The 16030-nt window shown below is 43.3% G+C and overlaps 1 protein-coding gene across 1 annotated transcript in view; it reads right to left on the minus strand.

Annotated features, from left to right (window-relative positions):
• TRPM6 (transient receptor potential cation channel subfamily M member 6) overlaps positions 1 to 16030 on the minus strand; it is a 278440-nt gene that overhangs the window by 88484 nt on the left and 173926 nt on the right. Inside the window, exons 30-32 of the mRNA XM_073543757.1 lie at positions 15381 to 15421; positions 11591 to 11616; positions 5629 to 5679 (exon numbers count right to left, since the gene is read on the minus strand). Of these exons, the coding sequence (XP_073399858.1) occupies positions 5629 to 5679; positions 11591 to 11616; positions 15381 to 15421 (118 nt within the window). The remainder of the gene's footprint in view (positions 1 to 5628; positions 5680 to 11590; positions 11617 to 15380; positions 15422 to 16030) is intronic.

The raw sequence follows: 16030 nt of genomic DNA on the forward strand, positions 1-16030 counted from the left end.
ACCATCACCTGGGTGGGACCACTGTGTCAAGGACAGTCCGGCCAAAGCTTAAGTCAGAGGCTGATGAAAGGTCAAGTCTATAGTGGTTATAGAAGGTAGAAGGGGATGACCAAACTGCCGCTTTACATATAGTTTCAATCGGAACATCTCCCTTTTCTGCCCAAGAAGTTGCCATTGCCCTGGTGGAATGCGCCCTGATGTTCCCTGGAGGATCTTCGTTTTTTGCGGAGTAGGCTAAACGAATGGCTTCTCTGATCCACCGGGAAATGGTGCCCTTCGTGACTCCATACCCCTTCTTACAGCCCTGAAATGAAACAAATAGGGCCCTACTCTGCCTCCAACTGTTGGACCTCTCAATATATTTTAGGACAGTTCTTTTGACGTCCAGAGTATGGAACTTCTGCTCTTCCGGAGTAGAGGGATTTATATAGAAGGTTGGGAGGAGTATCTTCTGAGATCTATGGTATTTTGTTGCCACTTTTGGCAGGTAGGCAGGGTCTGGTTTTAATACCAATCTGTCTTGGTATTCTTGAAAAAAAGGTGGATCTATTGACAAGGCCTGGATATCACCCACTCTTCTAGCTGAGGTCAGTGCTACCATGAGGGCCATTTTAAGTGCTAAGTGTTTGAAGGGTATTGTGTCGATCGGCTCAAAGGGGTCTACCGTTAGTGCGTCTAAGACCAGATTTAGATCCCATGTAGGGACGGAGGGTATGTGGATTGGAGCTATTCGTTCACATGCTGTAATGAATCGAGTTATCCACTTGTTGCCTGCTATATTATGGCCATATAGTGCTCCTAATGCCGATATTTGTACTCTTAGCGTATTTACTGCTAAGCCTAAGTCTTTCCCTTTCTGCAGAAATTCTAAGATTGGGATTATCGGAACTTCTGCTGTATGAGGTACTGTATGGAATTGAAGAAATTTTTTCCATATTCTAGTGTAAATTTGGGTTGTGGACTGTTTTCTACTTTGTAGTAGTGTAGTAATTAAAGACTCAGAGAATCCTCTTGTCCTCAATAACTGCCTCTCAAATTCCACGCCGTCAAGTGCAAGCTGACCACTTGAGGGTGGAAAAAGGGGCCTTGGGAGAGTAGGTTGGGAGTTGAAGGAAGGACCCAAGGATCTGTTATTGACATAGTCTGCAGCCACGAAAACCACGGTCTTTTTGGCCAGAACGGTGCTATTAAGATTACCCTTGCTTTGTCGTCTCTGATCTTCCGAATTACTTGAGGTAGGAGGATCAATGGAGGGAATGCATACGCCAGGTTGAAATTCCATGGAGCTAGAAGGGCGTCTAGTATGTCTGGGTGGTCTGATGGAGATAGGGAGGCAAATGTTTTTATCTGCCTGTTCTCCTTTGTGGCGAAAAGGTCCACCTCGGGTTGTCCCCATAGGGCTATGTCCCTGAAGACCTTCTGATTGAGGCACCACTCTCCTTGCCGCAGAGTGTGTCGGCTTAGGAAGTCTGCCTTTTGATTGCTCTCGCCTCTGATATGAAGGGCCGAGAGGGACAAAAAATAGTTTTCTGCTAAGTTTAAAATTCTTGCCGCTGAAGACATCAGAGTCTCTGATCGAGTTCCTCCTTGTTTGTTTATATAGGCCACGGTGGTGGTATTGTCCGATAGTATCCTGACATGCTTCTGTTGGAGCTGCGGAAGGAAGTTGTATAGAGCATAGAACACTGCAGTCAGTTCTTTTAAATTGGATGAGTATTCACATTCCTCTCTATTCCACTTTCCCTGATGAAACTCATTCTCCATGTGGGCTCCCCAGCCCCGGGGACTGGCATCGGTGGTTACGATACAGGATGGAACTATAAGCCATGGAACTCCTGAACATAAATGGTCATCATCTAACCACCACTCTAGAGAAGTCAAGACTTCTTGTGACAGGGTTATTTTGCTCTGTAAATGCCCACTATGTCGCTTATCCTCCTGGAGGATCTGGTGTTGTAGTGTACGGACATGGTACTGGGCCCACCGGACTGCCGGGGTGCAAGAATTTAGTGATCCTAATAGTGACATTGCTCCTCTCAAGGATACCCGTGGTTTATCTATAGCTGCTCGTATTTTTTGTTTCGTGAGGGTGATTTTTACCTGAGGTAGTAGACATCTCTGGGTCAAGGAATCTAGTTGAAATCCTAGAAATGTCTGGAGAGATTGTGGATCGAGTCTGGACTTTTGGATATTGATGATCCAGCCAAGGCTCTGAAAAGACGAGATTGCGTCAGTCACGCGTTCGGCACATTGTTTGACTGAATTCCCAATTATTAGGAAGTCGTCTAAATATGGCACGATCAGTGTATCCTTTTGGCGAAGGTAGGCCATCACTTCTGCCATCACCTTGGTAAATATTCTTGGTGCCGTGGAAAGCCCGAAGGGCATGGCCGCGTATTGGAAATGACGAATCCTGCCCTCGACTTCCACTGCGACTCTTAGGTATTTCTGGAATCTATTGTGAATAGGGAGATGATAATAAGCATCTTTTAAATCAATCCCTGCCATTACGCAATTTGGGAACAGAAGCTTTATAGTGGATCTAATTGATTCCATTTTGAAGTTATAATTTTTTATAAATGAATTAAGCTTCTTTAAATTAATAATGGTTCTAAATGTACCGTCTGGTTTAGAAACCAAAAACAGGGGAGAATAAAAGCCTCTACCCTCTTGTCCCTCAGGGACATCAACTAAAACTTTTTTAGCTAGAAGCACTCGAATCTCGTCTTCGAGAGCCTTTTGCTGAACTGAGGAATTAAGGCGAGTTATAACAAAGAATTCATAAGGGATCTGAAGGAATTCAATCTTTATTCCTTCCCTGATTATGTTCAAAATCCATGGGCTTAACGTAATTTGTTCCCATTTGGTAACAAAAAATTTTAATCTACCCCCAACTGGTGGGTCTAAACTTTTAATTTTTATCTCTCCTATATGTTGGCCCTCTGAAGATGGTACCCTTCTGTTTTTCGTCTTTCGTGGCCCATCTATTCGTTCTGTCCGACTGTCTTCTTCTCCCGAATGGCCGTCTCTTAAAGGTTTTCCTATAAAACGGAATGGGAGAATCACTGAAGGCCTTTTTCCTCTCTTTTGCCTTGGCGAGAATTTCGTCTAAGGCTTTTCCGAAGAGGAACTCACCCTCGCATGGGGTTGCACTAATTTTGGATTTTGATTGTGCATCCCCTTTCCAGCTTTTTATCCACAGCGCGCGTCTGGCGTTATTCACCAGGGCTGCCGACCTCGCTGCCAGTCTTAGGGTGTCCGCTGAAGCATCTGCCATAAAGGCAGCTGCACCTCTTATCAACGGGATGGCTGCACGCAGTTTCTCCCTTGACAATCTATGTTCGATTTGCTGATCTAACTGATCTAGCCATACCAGCATTGATCTAGCAGTACATGTGCTGGCTATTGCAGGTTTGAATACCCCGGTGGTGGACTCCCAGGACCTTTTGAGCGAAGATTCTGCCTTTCGGTCTAATGGGTCTGCTAACAATCCTGCTTCCTTGACCGGGATCGAGGTCTGTTTGGAAGTGGAGGCTATGACGGCATCCACTTTTGGTATTTTAGTCCATTTCAATAGGTCTTCATCAGTGAACGGATACTTCCGTTTTGAGACTGATGGGAGAAAACCTCTCTGGTCGTGCTTTTCCCACTCTCTTTTGATGAGGTCCTTAATTGCCGGTATCACCGGAAATGATCTCCTCTTTTTTTCTGCCAATCCCGCAAACATAATGTCCTGCGCGGTTTGGGCGCCCCTTTCCTCTTCACACCCCATGGTATTTCTGACCGCTTTTACTAGATTATCTACGCTGTCCAGTGGAAAACATGCGCGTCCTTCCATCTCCGAGGATGACGATGAGGACGTGGATGCGGAGCCTGAGTTTAACTCCTGTTCTTCCTCTGACTCTGAACTAACAACGGCCTGTCTCTTATGACTGGACTCTGAGGGAGTGCTGGCGCGGTTGATGGCTTGTATCTCCTCCCTAATTATGGCTCGGATATCTTTAGAAGATATCGTCGACCCCTGCCTGGTCTCTTTCATGCATTGTTTGCAGAGTTTTTTGGGGTAGGAGTCAGGGAGAGGCTCTGAACATAATGCGCATTCTTTATGTTTAATTTTTTCTTTTTTCTTTGACTGAAGTAGGAGGTCAAAGGAAAGGAGAGAGGGGGGGGGAAGGTTTTAGCTTAATAGGTAGAGTATATACTTTGCACACTCACCCAGTGAAGCTTAATACCGGGTCGGATGGCTGAGACGGTCTGGATCGGGTTTCTGCTGCCTCGCTCCTGCGGGCAGTCTCTGTCCTGGCGCTGCGGTCCCTGGTGGAATTGCCCCCAGCTGAATCCCCTGCTGGGGCCTGCGACTCCGTGGGGGACGACATGGTTCCATCGTTGCAGCGCTGTTTTATCTTCTCCTGTCGTGCCCCCGGAAGTCGCCCTGTGTCAGGGCGCATGCGCCGCGTCATCGCCATCCTACCCCGGAAGTTCAACCATTACTTCCGGGGTATAGGAGCGTCGGGCGCCGGCCGGCTCCTGTGCCCCCGCTACTCACACGCGCAGTTCGCGCGCTCATGGCCTCACCTCCCACACTGTGTCACCACCGAAGGGGGGGGGCCCTCCGGATGCCAGACCGGTCCGCTCCCTGGTAAGACCGGGCGGCCATACCCGGACCCGGTCATCACCATTTTGCCGCCAGACGAGGGGGGAACCATCAAACGGAGTCTCCCCCGACGCTGCTTCCGGACCGCAGCCCCTGCCGTTCCCGAGGAGACCGCACAGGCGGATGCATGGCCCAGGTAAGATCCTGCAGGATCCTGCTCCATTTGGAACAGGAAACCAAAACTGAGGAGGAAAGGCGGACCGCCCCTTTTATCTTTCCTGTAGGGTTTCCTGTTCCAAATGGGCGGATCCGATACCTCCAAGTGGGTGCTGTCGTGGCGAAGAGTAAAATAACCAATTAACATTTGGACCAATGCAGGCTCGGACTGGCCTGCAGGTGAGCAGGTGAATCCTCCGATGGGAACCTGTGCAGAGGTAAGCCACTTACCCCCCCCCCCCAATATGAGCATTAGTTGACCCAGTACATTTGGATTTTCTATCTACAGATTAAAGCATCTCATCATTCATATAAAAAATACAGTTTATTAATATGTAGAAGCAGAGATGCATTTGAATGTTATCCCATAGATGTGGCATTCCTATAGATGTGGCATCCCTATAGATGTGGCATACCTATAGAAGAGGCATACCTACAGAAGTGGCATACCTACAGAAGTGGCATACCAATAGATGCGACATAACTATAAAACTGGCATACCTATAAATGTGGCATAGAACTGGCATACCTACAGATGTGGCATGCCTACAGATGTGGCATGCAACAATTATTGGTATGCCACATCTATAGGGATGCCACATCTATAGGGATGCCACATCTATAGGAATGCCACATCTATAGGGATGCCACATCTATATAACAAAAGAGCTGGCACACCTATAGATGTGCCATACCTATAGATTTGGCATACCTATAGATGTGACATAACTACAGAATTAGCACATACAGTATATGTCATCTACTTGGAACTGTAATCACTTCATTACAGTCAGAACATTTTTACTCCTTGGACTCACCTGAGTAATGATTGTTTAATTCTTGAGATGCTTTTAAAGAAGCCGACATTTCTGTAACAAATTGGATGAAAGTAAATTTAGAGTCCTGTTGACACCACTAAATGAATATCTAATATTTTTTTAAAAGGTCTACAACATTTATGTATAATTTTCTTTTTTTGTAGTTATGAATGTTAGCCCCTGATCAGTAAGATAAAGGGAGCTCATGGGATTACAGGCTCTTTAAACAATCCATACAATTAATACTAACTTCTGTTTCTTTTGTGTGAGAAGTGCAAGGGTTAATGAAAACGGCGGGCGTTATCTGTGCAGGTTACTGGGCAGAATTCAGAGACCCGGATACTGTTTTTCCCTCCAAAAATATGGACCAATTAGATGATGGACACTACAGGGAGGCGGTTTTCTGACCAGTATTTAAGGCTGACTGGATGCCTGTGCTGGCATTCTGACAAGGAACAATGATACAGAAGATTTTTCCCCTCCACTCCCCTTTGTTTTTTCATTAATCATCTTGTCTCATTGCTTTATTGAAGGGAGGTAACACTAAGCTATCCGGCTGTGTGATCTTTACTAATGATTTATAATGAAATTGCTTGTCGGACTGCAGTCAAGTAAGAACTGAGTCGGTAAGGTTTTTGTTCAACTGTAGTACAGCCAACACTGCAGATGATCCCTGGGGGAGTAGATGGTGATGGCAGTGCAGATGTTTAACCCTCTACAACCAGGGCTAACCCTCAGAGTTTGTGATGGAAGTAGAAGGCACGGAGTAATCAGGCAGGAGACAAGGAAAGTCACTTTATCATTTACTGTAGTTCAGGTGCAGTTCAGAGGAGATATTACAACTCTCACTAGGTTACAGTCTGCTCTGGAGAATGGGAGTTATCCTTCAATCTGTTTGTGACTCAATGTAAGCTTCCTGCTATTCTAATCCCTTCTGGGACCAAGGCTTCCCGGAGTTTAGAACTTCCCAGTATTACCTCTACTCACTGTGTATTTCTCCTTCAGCAACTTGCAGCTCGAATCCTGTGTGAAGCAGCTTAAGTTCCCACTTGCACTATCCTTCACTGATCCTAGGTTATTGCAGTATTTCTGAGGGAAAACACATTTTCTGCTGGCTGTATAATCCCATGCAGTCTCTCAGCTTACCACCCTGCTCTGAAAGCATGGATGGTCTAGGGGCTGGTTCCCTGGTGCTTCTTATTAGCTGTACTCCTAGGCAGAGCACATGTCTTAACATGGCTTCCCAGAGTGTCCTTCCTGGTTCTTCTTCACTGAAACAACAACTCACGACTCCTCCCCCTCCCAGTTAGGGTATGTCTGCAAAGCTTTAAACTTCAGACAAGTGAGGGAGTTAGTGATGGGCAGTCCGGCTCTTTTTGGTGATCTGGCTCACTCGGCTCCGCTCACCAAAAAGAGCCGGCTCTTTTTGGCTCAAAAAGCGGCTCTTCTGGCAAAAAGTGCTACTTTCCCCACTTTTATCACTCCAGTCTCTTAACTATAAAGCCTGGGCCTCATTATACAGCTGTACAGGGGTCTAGTGAACGCTTTTTAGCCATTTTCTCAGACTGTAGCTCCAGGGCACAGGCCCTCACTCTTGTCCCTTCACTATAAGGCTGTGTGCACACGCTGCGGAATCTGCTGCGGATTGATCCGAGCGGATTTTCAAAATCCGCAGGTCAAAAGACCTGCGGTTTATCTGCAGATTATCCTGCGGTTTTACCATCTCCACAATGGAGGAGATGGAAAACCACTGCGGAATCCGCAGAAAGAATTGACATGTCAATTCTTTCTGCGGTTTCCATTTCTCATAGGGAATAATGGTACTGTACACCGCAGCAGTAACTGCTGCATGTCATTTGCCCCGTCCTGTGTGACACGGCCAGCAGGCCGGTAACTAATACAACAAGACACAGGGGATAGGGAAACATTGGGCCCTGCGATAGGGACAGGGGACATGGAGACCTCCTGAACTCCCCTGAGTCAGTGTTCCTAACGCTCCTAACGTTCCCTATGCCGGTTCCGCACCCTAGCACACCCTACACCTATCCCTTGCTAGGGAGCTGGGTGGCGCAGGCACTGGCCCCACTGCTGTACTAACACCAACATAAGGAAAAGTGACAAACAGGGAAACACTTAGCTTTGCTCTGATGCACTTGCTCCAGGCAACAGAGTCCAACACCTGAGTGCATCTTCCTCCCACCGTGTTCAACACCTGGGTGCAGCTGTCAAGCAACGGAGTCCAGCACCTGAGTGTAGCTGTCCAGCAACTGAGTGCAGCTTCCAGCAAAAAGAGTCCAGCAACTGAGTGCAGCTCTACACCATAGCTGCCACTCCACCAAGCTTTGCAAGAATTCTTCACTGACACCATAGCTGCCACTCCACCATGCTTTACACGAACTCCTAGCTGACACCATAGCTGCCACTCCAGGACTCTGACTGAACTGTCCTGGACTCTCCTCAGCTCCTTCCCTCACCCAGCATGGTTGGAAAAGCCCAACAATGTCACCGTGAGTCAGAACAACTGACACACCTTTATTGAGTAAACACACCTGTTAGTGATTCCCGTGCAATTACACTAACCACCACCGGGGGAAAACTATCTCTATAAACACCAGTGCAATGACCATACTGGCCACCGGGGCAAAACGATCTCTAAGCACACAGTGCAATGACCATACTGGCCACCGGGGGCAAAACTAAGCACAAAGCTTAGAGAGAGGAAAAAAAAAAGGTTACCAGTGCTCTTATCTGACATGATCCAGCATGGATCATGACACTGTGGATCCGCAGGGCCAAATCTGCTGCGGATCCGCAGCAGAATCCACAGCGTGTGCACATACCCTTAAGCCTGGGCCTCATTATACAGCTGTACAGGGGTCTAGTGAAGAGTTTTTAGCCATTTTCTCAGAGTGTAAGCTCCTGGGATCAGGCCCTCACTCCTGTCCGTATTGCTGTTTTGTGTTATCCTCTAATATCTGATATTTGTCCATGTGTTCTACATTAGTCAGTGCTGACAGTCTCTGTGACTGCACATTGTGTTCTATCACAGATCATGTGTGCACTCACTGCACTGAGCAGCCAATCACAGTACAGCTATGTGTTCATGTGGGAGGAGCCCAGTTGCAAGTCAAAGCCTTGCCAGTCACTTCCCACTTGTGCTCACTGCTCTAAGTCTCCTCCTCAGCTCCTCCCAGCCCCCAGCCAGGCAGGAAGAAGCTATGCAAACAGCAGGGGAAAAAAAAAAAGTTTGGCTCAGCTCCCAGTGGTGAGCCGACTCCCGTCGGTCACATGAAAGAGTCTGCTCTTTGTCTCGGTTCGTTCACGAACGACACATCACTAGAGGGAGAGAGGTAGATTGTGTGTGTGTTGTGGTCTCTAGCAGAGAAAGCATAACTCCCATTGCTCACAAACCACATACAAAACAGTACATATTTAACCCTTTTGTGGCGATAAAGTCGCAAGGCGCCACAAGTTGGTAAGGTTTTATGGATTTTTAAAGTTATATTTATTTTACGGTTGGGATTCTATCCTTGATAAAGCACTGCGGCCTTATTTATCCAACCGGGTGTTGAGTATTTATTGATTCATGTATTAATTGGTTTCTATTTATTCATTTAGCAGTTCTTGTATTCCCATGACTACATATTTTTAAAAAGTAGGCAGTCTATACAGAAACATTAAATAGAACCTATCACCTTAAAAATCCTGTGCAATTTATGGATATTAGGAGCAGACACAGACAGAATAGGGCCCCTGTGCAAGAACAGTATGTGGGCCCTTTGTAGTCCAATAGCTCCTCATAATGATCATGTGTCAATGACAGAAACTTCTTGCTGCTTTGCAGGTGGAATTGGGCTCCTTTTACCTTTGGCCCCAATGTGGCTGCATGGGTTGCACCAATGATATATCTACCCCTCTACAGAATGATATAAAGCAAGAGGAGCTGAAAAGACTGATACTGTACTTAGGTTTGTGGAAAAAGATTCCATATGCCTTGTATTTTACTATTAACATCCGTGCTTAATCTGGGTTGAGGAGTCTAGTGGACGGTCCTAATCAATGAACGACAGCCATTACCGTAAAAATGTGCATACCGATATAGCTTTAATTAATTGATTAGGACCGTCCCCTTGACTGCTAAGCTCAAAAAGAGCATAGATCTCAATGAAAAAAGACAAGCTACTTAGATTTTTCCAACCAAACCATATACAGCGCTTTGTAAAAGTATTCAGAGTCTGTGAACTATTCCACATTTTCTTTATATTACGCCCACAAACAAATTTATTTTATTTGGATTTTATGTGATATACCAACACAAAGTAGCGAGTATTTGAGAAGTGTAAAGGAAATGATACATGATTTTCTAATTATTTTAAAAATATAAATCTGAAAATTGTGAGGTGCTGTGGGACCAATTACTGCTGCAAGTCTTTTGGGTATGTCTCTTCCAGCTTTGCTTATCTAAGGGCTGAATTTTTTGCTTATCCTTCTGTGCATACTAGCTCCAGCTCAGTGACACTGGATGGTGAGTTTCTGTGAACAGCAAATTTCAAGTCTTGCCATAGATTCTCAATGGGATTTAGATCTGGACTGTGACTGGACCAGTCAAATCACATGAATATGCTTTGATCTAAACCATTCCATTGTAGCTCTGGCGGTATGTTTAGGGTCGTTGTCCTCCTGGGTAGGTGGTACTACTCTCCAGTCTCAAGTCTTTGGCAGCCTCCATCAGGTTTTCCTCCAGGATTTCCCTGTATTTAGCTCCATCCATCTTCACATTAACACTGACCAGCTTCCCTGTCCAAACTGAAGAAAAGCATCCAAACAGCATGATGATGTCACCACCATGCTTGATGGTGGGGATGTTGTTTTGAGAGTGATGTGCAGTATTAGTTTTCCTGCACATATAGTGCTTTGCATTTAGCCCAAAAAGTCCTACTTTGCCTTCTGACTAGAGCACCTTCTTCCACATGACATGTACGGGACTCAGCTAGTATGACAGTGCTCTTTTCAGATGAGACTAAAGTATAACTGGAAGTTCTAATTTAATACAGATGATTATGAGTGCTATAAATCATGTCCATAAAATATTGAGGTTGTATGTAGCCATTACATGATCATATGCATAAGCTCTTAGCTAAATTATTCTATGCAAAACAGTGGTATTTTACCATATACTTAACTATATTTACATTTTACTTACATTTTGCTGAATACACTATCTCAAAAGTGTACTACTTTATCACTACTGCATCTTATGTCATCATGATGCATAAGTTTTAAAGAAAATCTGTCGCCAAGTCTTTGCTACACCATCAAAGAGCAGCAAGATGTAGGGGCAGAGACCCGGATTCGAGTTTTAGATCACTTAGTGAGCAGTTTTGATGAAAGCATTGCTTTATCTGCTACACATCTACCAGCTCTCTGACAGCTTTCTACCTATGCATAGTATACATAGGAAGCGGTCAACATTAAATCAGTGGTTGGGGTGGGATTATGCAGAGCTCATGAATATGGAGGACTACCTGGCAGCAGGTTTCGTAATTCTCTAGTGATAATCTCCTACTGATAAAAGAAATGTTATCAAAACTTCAACAAGCAGCCCAGTAAGTGACACATCTCTGGAATCATTGTGTTTGTCTGTACATTTTGTTGATCTCAGAAAAGGTGGTAAAACCTGGTGACTGATTCCCTTTAATTATATATAATTGGATGACTGATGGATGTCCTCTGAATGCAAACCAAGAAAAGCAGTAACAATACAAAGCGGTTTTGCCTTGGTACTGTGCAATATAGTTGACCCAGTAACAATAGAGCCCTCCATAGTAAAAATTTTGCATGTTTAAATCCCCCTCTTTTAGATCATATTATAGTAGGTAAAAAAGAAAACCTACAAAAATCACAAAAGATAAGCTCAGATACCGTACACTTTTTCTTAATAATCACAATACTATTTACTTACTTTTGACAGAGTCTGAACTTCTAAATCTACAGTACAAACAAAAAGTACATTTTAATGGGCAAACTAATAAATGTCAATATTAAAAAAAAAACTCTAAAAATAAAAAATATTCAAAATGAGTTAAAAAGAGCTCTATTGGGTTAAGGATGAATGCAGCTGGTTTACCCTATTGATCTTGAAATGGTTCTATAAAATGACCAGAAAATAAACAACTATTGCTGCATTTAGACATGATTTCAGCCAATCAAGGCACCTTTAATGGGGTTGTCCCACAAACAATGTTCATTTTAATCAATAGCTCTTGGAATAATAGCTTCCACAACTGGATGTGTTCCTGTGCTGAGATAATCTTATAAATGTGTCCCTGCTATGTGCTGGGTAATGTCTATGTCCAACCATGCCCAGTGGCTCCAGTTCCTGCTCGGCACATACTACAGCCAGGGGACAGGGGATGAAGCATACGTCACTAATGATAAGTGAATATATAGGCAAAACAGCAGGGACTTGCAGCTGTTACTTTCTGAGGTAACACATTTCGGTGTCTGATCACAGGAATGAGTATTTCTGCCATGTCACCAGTCCAGTAAATCAAGTCAGTGACATAAAAGCTCAGCGGCTGTAATTCCTACGATACTGACTTGATTTATGAGGAGTTCAGGGGGCTGGAGACTAGGCAGAAACACTCATTCCTGTGATAAAATGGCCAGTGAAATGTTTTACTTCAAGCAGAGAAGTGTGATACTTCAGGCAGGAACCTGTGTTACCTCAGAAAGTAGCTGTCACGGATGTGTCAGAGGCTGCAGACCGTTGCACTGCATCTGTCTGCAGAAGGTCTCAGCAGTTTGCTTTGCAGACTTCTGCATGGTCCTTTTGATGCTAGGACCCAGTGGCCACCTCTCCTGGCTCTAATGGTCACACCTGGATCTGGGTGTTTATAACTGCCAACTTGCGATTGGGAGTTGCGGGTGATATTTTCTATTTGCACTTTCCTGTTGAGGCTTGGAGCTTCTTTGGAGTTTGGAGGACATTGGTGTTTCTCTCTGAGTCTACTCAAGCTGTGGCTGTGTTGCAGTGGAGCTCCAGCTATTTCCTTGTTCTGGTGCCTACTCTGCTGTTAGGTGCTTAGCAGCAGATAAAGCTAAGTTTTGTTTATCAGTTGATATAACCCCGTGGTGTCTGTTTTATCTTTCCTTTGGTTTGTGGTGCAGTTCACTGTTTTCCCGGTCTCATCTCCTGGGGAGGGGGTTGGGGGTTTAGCTCAGGGCTAAACAGGAGATAGGGACAGGTCGGGGACTTGGGCCTCACTACCATCAAGTGTACCCCCAAGTTAAGGAAAGTCAGGGCACCCTCTTAGCCTGAGGGGCAGTTCAGGGGCACTGGTTCCTTGCCCCGTGTTTACCTGCTACTGCCCCGTGACAGTATTTTAAAGATTGACAGTTATCCCCTATGCGATAACTTCCCGATTACTTAGGAGTATGACCGCTGGAACCCTCCAAATCCCAAGAACCAGGGATCTGAAGAACCCCATGTTATGGAATGGTGATCAATCATGCACACTGATGTTACATTTAAGCTTATTGATGTGCTGAAGACCAGCCAAGAACAGAATCCAGCTATCGCCGTGGTCCGATTAACAACAACTGGAACGGCACTGTGTATGTTCGACCACTTCTCCATTCACATGGGGCTCTTCAATGCCCCAGTTTTCAAAATTGGTGGAGGTCCCAGAGGTTAAACACCCTGAGATTGAGAAGTTAATCCCCATCAACAAGATACTGGTTTAACTTTCAAACTTGACAATACCACTTTAAGAAAACAACATCAATAACTAATTAGTGGACAATCCCTTTAATCTAACTAACTGGATGCCCAATGTTCCATCTTAGTTTTACCTTATGACTTGAACACTCTCACTATACAAGATAATGGATAATGTGATATCTCACTGACAAACAGTTTGCAGATAGAGTATATGATTTTAAGAGTTAAACCTGAAAAATGTGACAAATAAAATTTAGCGATAAAAAAAACAACAAAATTCCTGGATGTAAAAATGATTTACTTCCCCATAAAAATGCCCTCTAGGTGTTTGTCAGTTTATGAAAACTCAAGACCCATGTCATTACAAGCTTCTATTTCAGGAACAGTTTTCTTCCCATAAACAAGGAATAAGCAACCAAGAAGCGCCTGCAGACCCCTTCAGGGTGTAGAATTTAAGGTCCAATGAATATGGTCTAGAGTAAACTTAGGAAATATCATGTAGATCCTAGCACTCGGCACTTGGAGAGTTTTACACACTTAAAATCCCACAGATCTTACAATAGTTTGTACATGCAATTTAGAAAGTTTGGTGTTGAACTACTCCACAAATTATACTTTCTTCTTGTCTTCCTGAACATAAAACTTCATAAAATATACATTATCTAGCCATACAAAAGAAAACATTTTACAAATACAGGTCTGTCCGACATCAAAGATCCCTTGTTTTAACTTTTTTTAAAGTCCGTTAATTCAATTTAATTTTGCATGGGAATTGGGAAACTAGAATGAAGCCTTTTGACAGAAGTCAATTCATTAAAGCTTTTATTCCACAATGTGGCGCAAAAGCTTTGAAAAGTCAAAACATTTTGATGCACACCAGTTTCTTCTAACTCCGCCAAAATTGGCAGAGCTGGGGTGGGACAGGGAAATTATGCCACAGCTTGTCCACTTCATGACAAGCTGTGGCATTTCCTATGCCAGAAATCTGACGGGGCGTGGTGCACCTCTTCATGAATCAGGAGCATCTGAATCCACTACGTCTCCTCAAGACCAGCAAGAAAAATCACCAGTCTTGATAAATCGAGGCCTATATATCATTTTCCCACCTGGAACTAATACAACTACAACTAAAGGTGAAAAAAATAAAAATTGTAGTATATCTCATCAGAGAAATCAGCTTCTTTCTCCCCCTGGACTGATCATTCATGTTCAAAATTCTCAATTAATGGGTAAAATCTGTCTTCAATGAATACAGATTTTCTGATTACAGCGATAGGAGAAAGATTATTAATTAGTATTATGACAGTTGGTGCTTATAAATATCTATGGAACTTGCAGTAGAGTGTCTGTGACTGTCTTTAGCTCCTCCTCTCCAAAGAATTTTAAGAGCACCAGTTGTCATCTCCAATCTCAGTAACTGGAAAATGTGTATACCTTGAACACAGATTTTACTCATAAATAGATCAATCCAGGAGGAGAAAGAAGCAGATTTCTCTTATAAGATATATTACAAAGTTGCTTATTTTCAAGTCCATTATGGATTTAGAAAATGGCGGTTACTCTTAAAATATTACTAAAAAAGAAAAAATAATATCTAAATATACATGTTTTGACAATTTAACCAGTTAAATCTAAAAGAGCCCCTATCACTCTACCACCTGTATTTCATAAAAACTAAAAGACTCAAATATATTGCCGGTTCATTTTCTCGAGTTAGATTTAAAAAATCAATTAATGACTCCTCTTGGTCACGTCATTTCCTTACATAACAACCCCCTGTTAATCTCTGCCACATTCAGGCTTATTACATCATTTTAAACACTGATCTCCTGCATTGGTCAATGAATGAACGTGTTTAGTGCATTGGGCGATGGATGATTGTATAAGAGGCTTCGTACATTGTCAAAGTGTGGAGGCTGCGTCCTCATAATGTTCTTCAAGTGGCTAATCCAAATACTACCGCTCTAGTAAAACAGAAGGGAAATCTAAAGAATCACAGTCACTCATTTATCTGGATTCATGTACTTACAACGAACTCCTTTTCAGCTGAGCGGTGCTATTGTGTAGCTCCTAAAAAAGATCAGAAGTTGTTATGCAGGCTGGCGAAAAATATCCAATGCTCCATTAACCAGTAGAAAACACTTTCAGCTTTCTACAAATTATATAATGCTCTGAATAGTTATCAATTATTATGGAAGGTGCATAAAAAGTCGCACATAAACTCATCAACAAATCTATCCTCTTATGTTCGATTTTTTTTTTTTTTAATATGTGTTATTTTTTGCTTTTCCTCCCCTTCTTACAAAAGCCAGAACTTTATTTTTCAGTCGAAAAAAAACCTTATTAGGGGTGTCTTCTTCTTGTAGAAGGACAGACTGTAATTTTGAATGTTATGATCCTGTTTACCATGTGATGTACTAAAAAAAAAAAAAACAGAAAAAATTCCAACTGCAGTGAAATTGGGGAAAAAAAAATACAATTTCACACTTCCTTATGCCGTAAAAAAAAATAACCTGGCAATATGATTTTCCAGGTCAGTACAATAGTGGATATACTTGTAGAAAACTGTTTTGTTTTTTTTAAATAAATTGACAAAAACGAAGACTTGCGTATGTCACAAGTTAGGGACTTGAACCCAAGATCAACCCACGGCTTATAGTATATGCTATTGCAGTGTAT

This window comes from Dendrobates tinctorius, unplaced genomic scaffold (assembly GCF_039654945.1).
Source record: "Dendrobates tinctorius isolate UK_male_01 unplaced genomic scaffold, ASM3965494v1 ptg000134l, whole genome shotgun sequence".
NCBI lineage: Eukaryota > Metazoa > Chordata > Amphibia > Anura > Dendrobatidae > Dendrobates > Dendrobates tinctorius.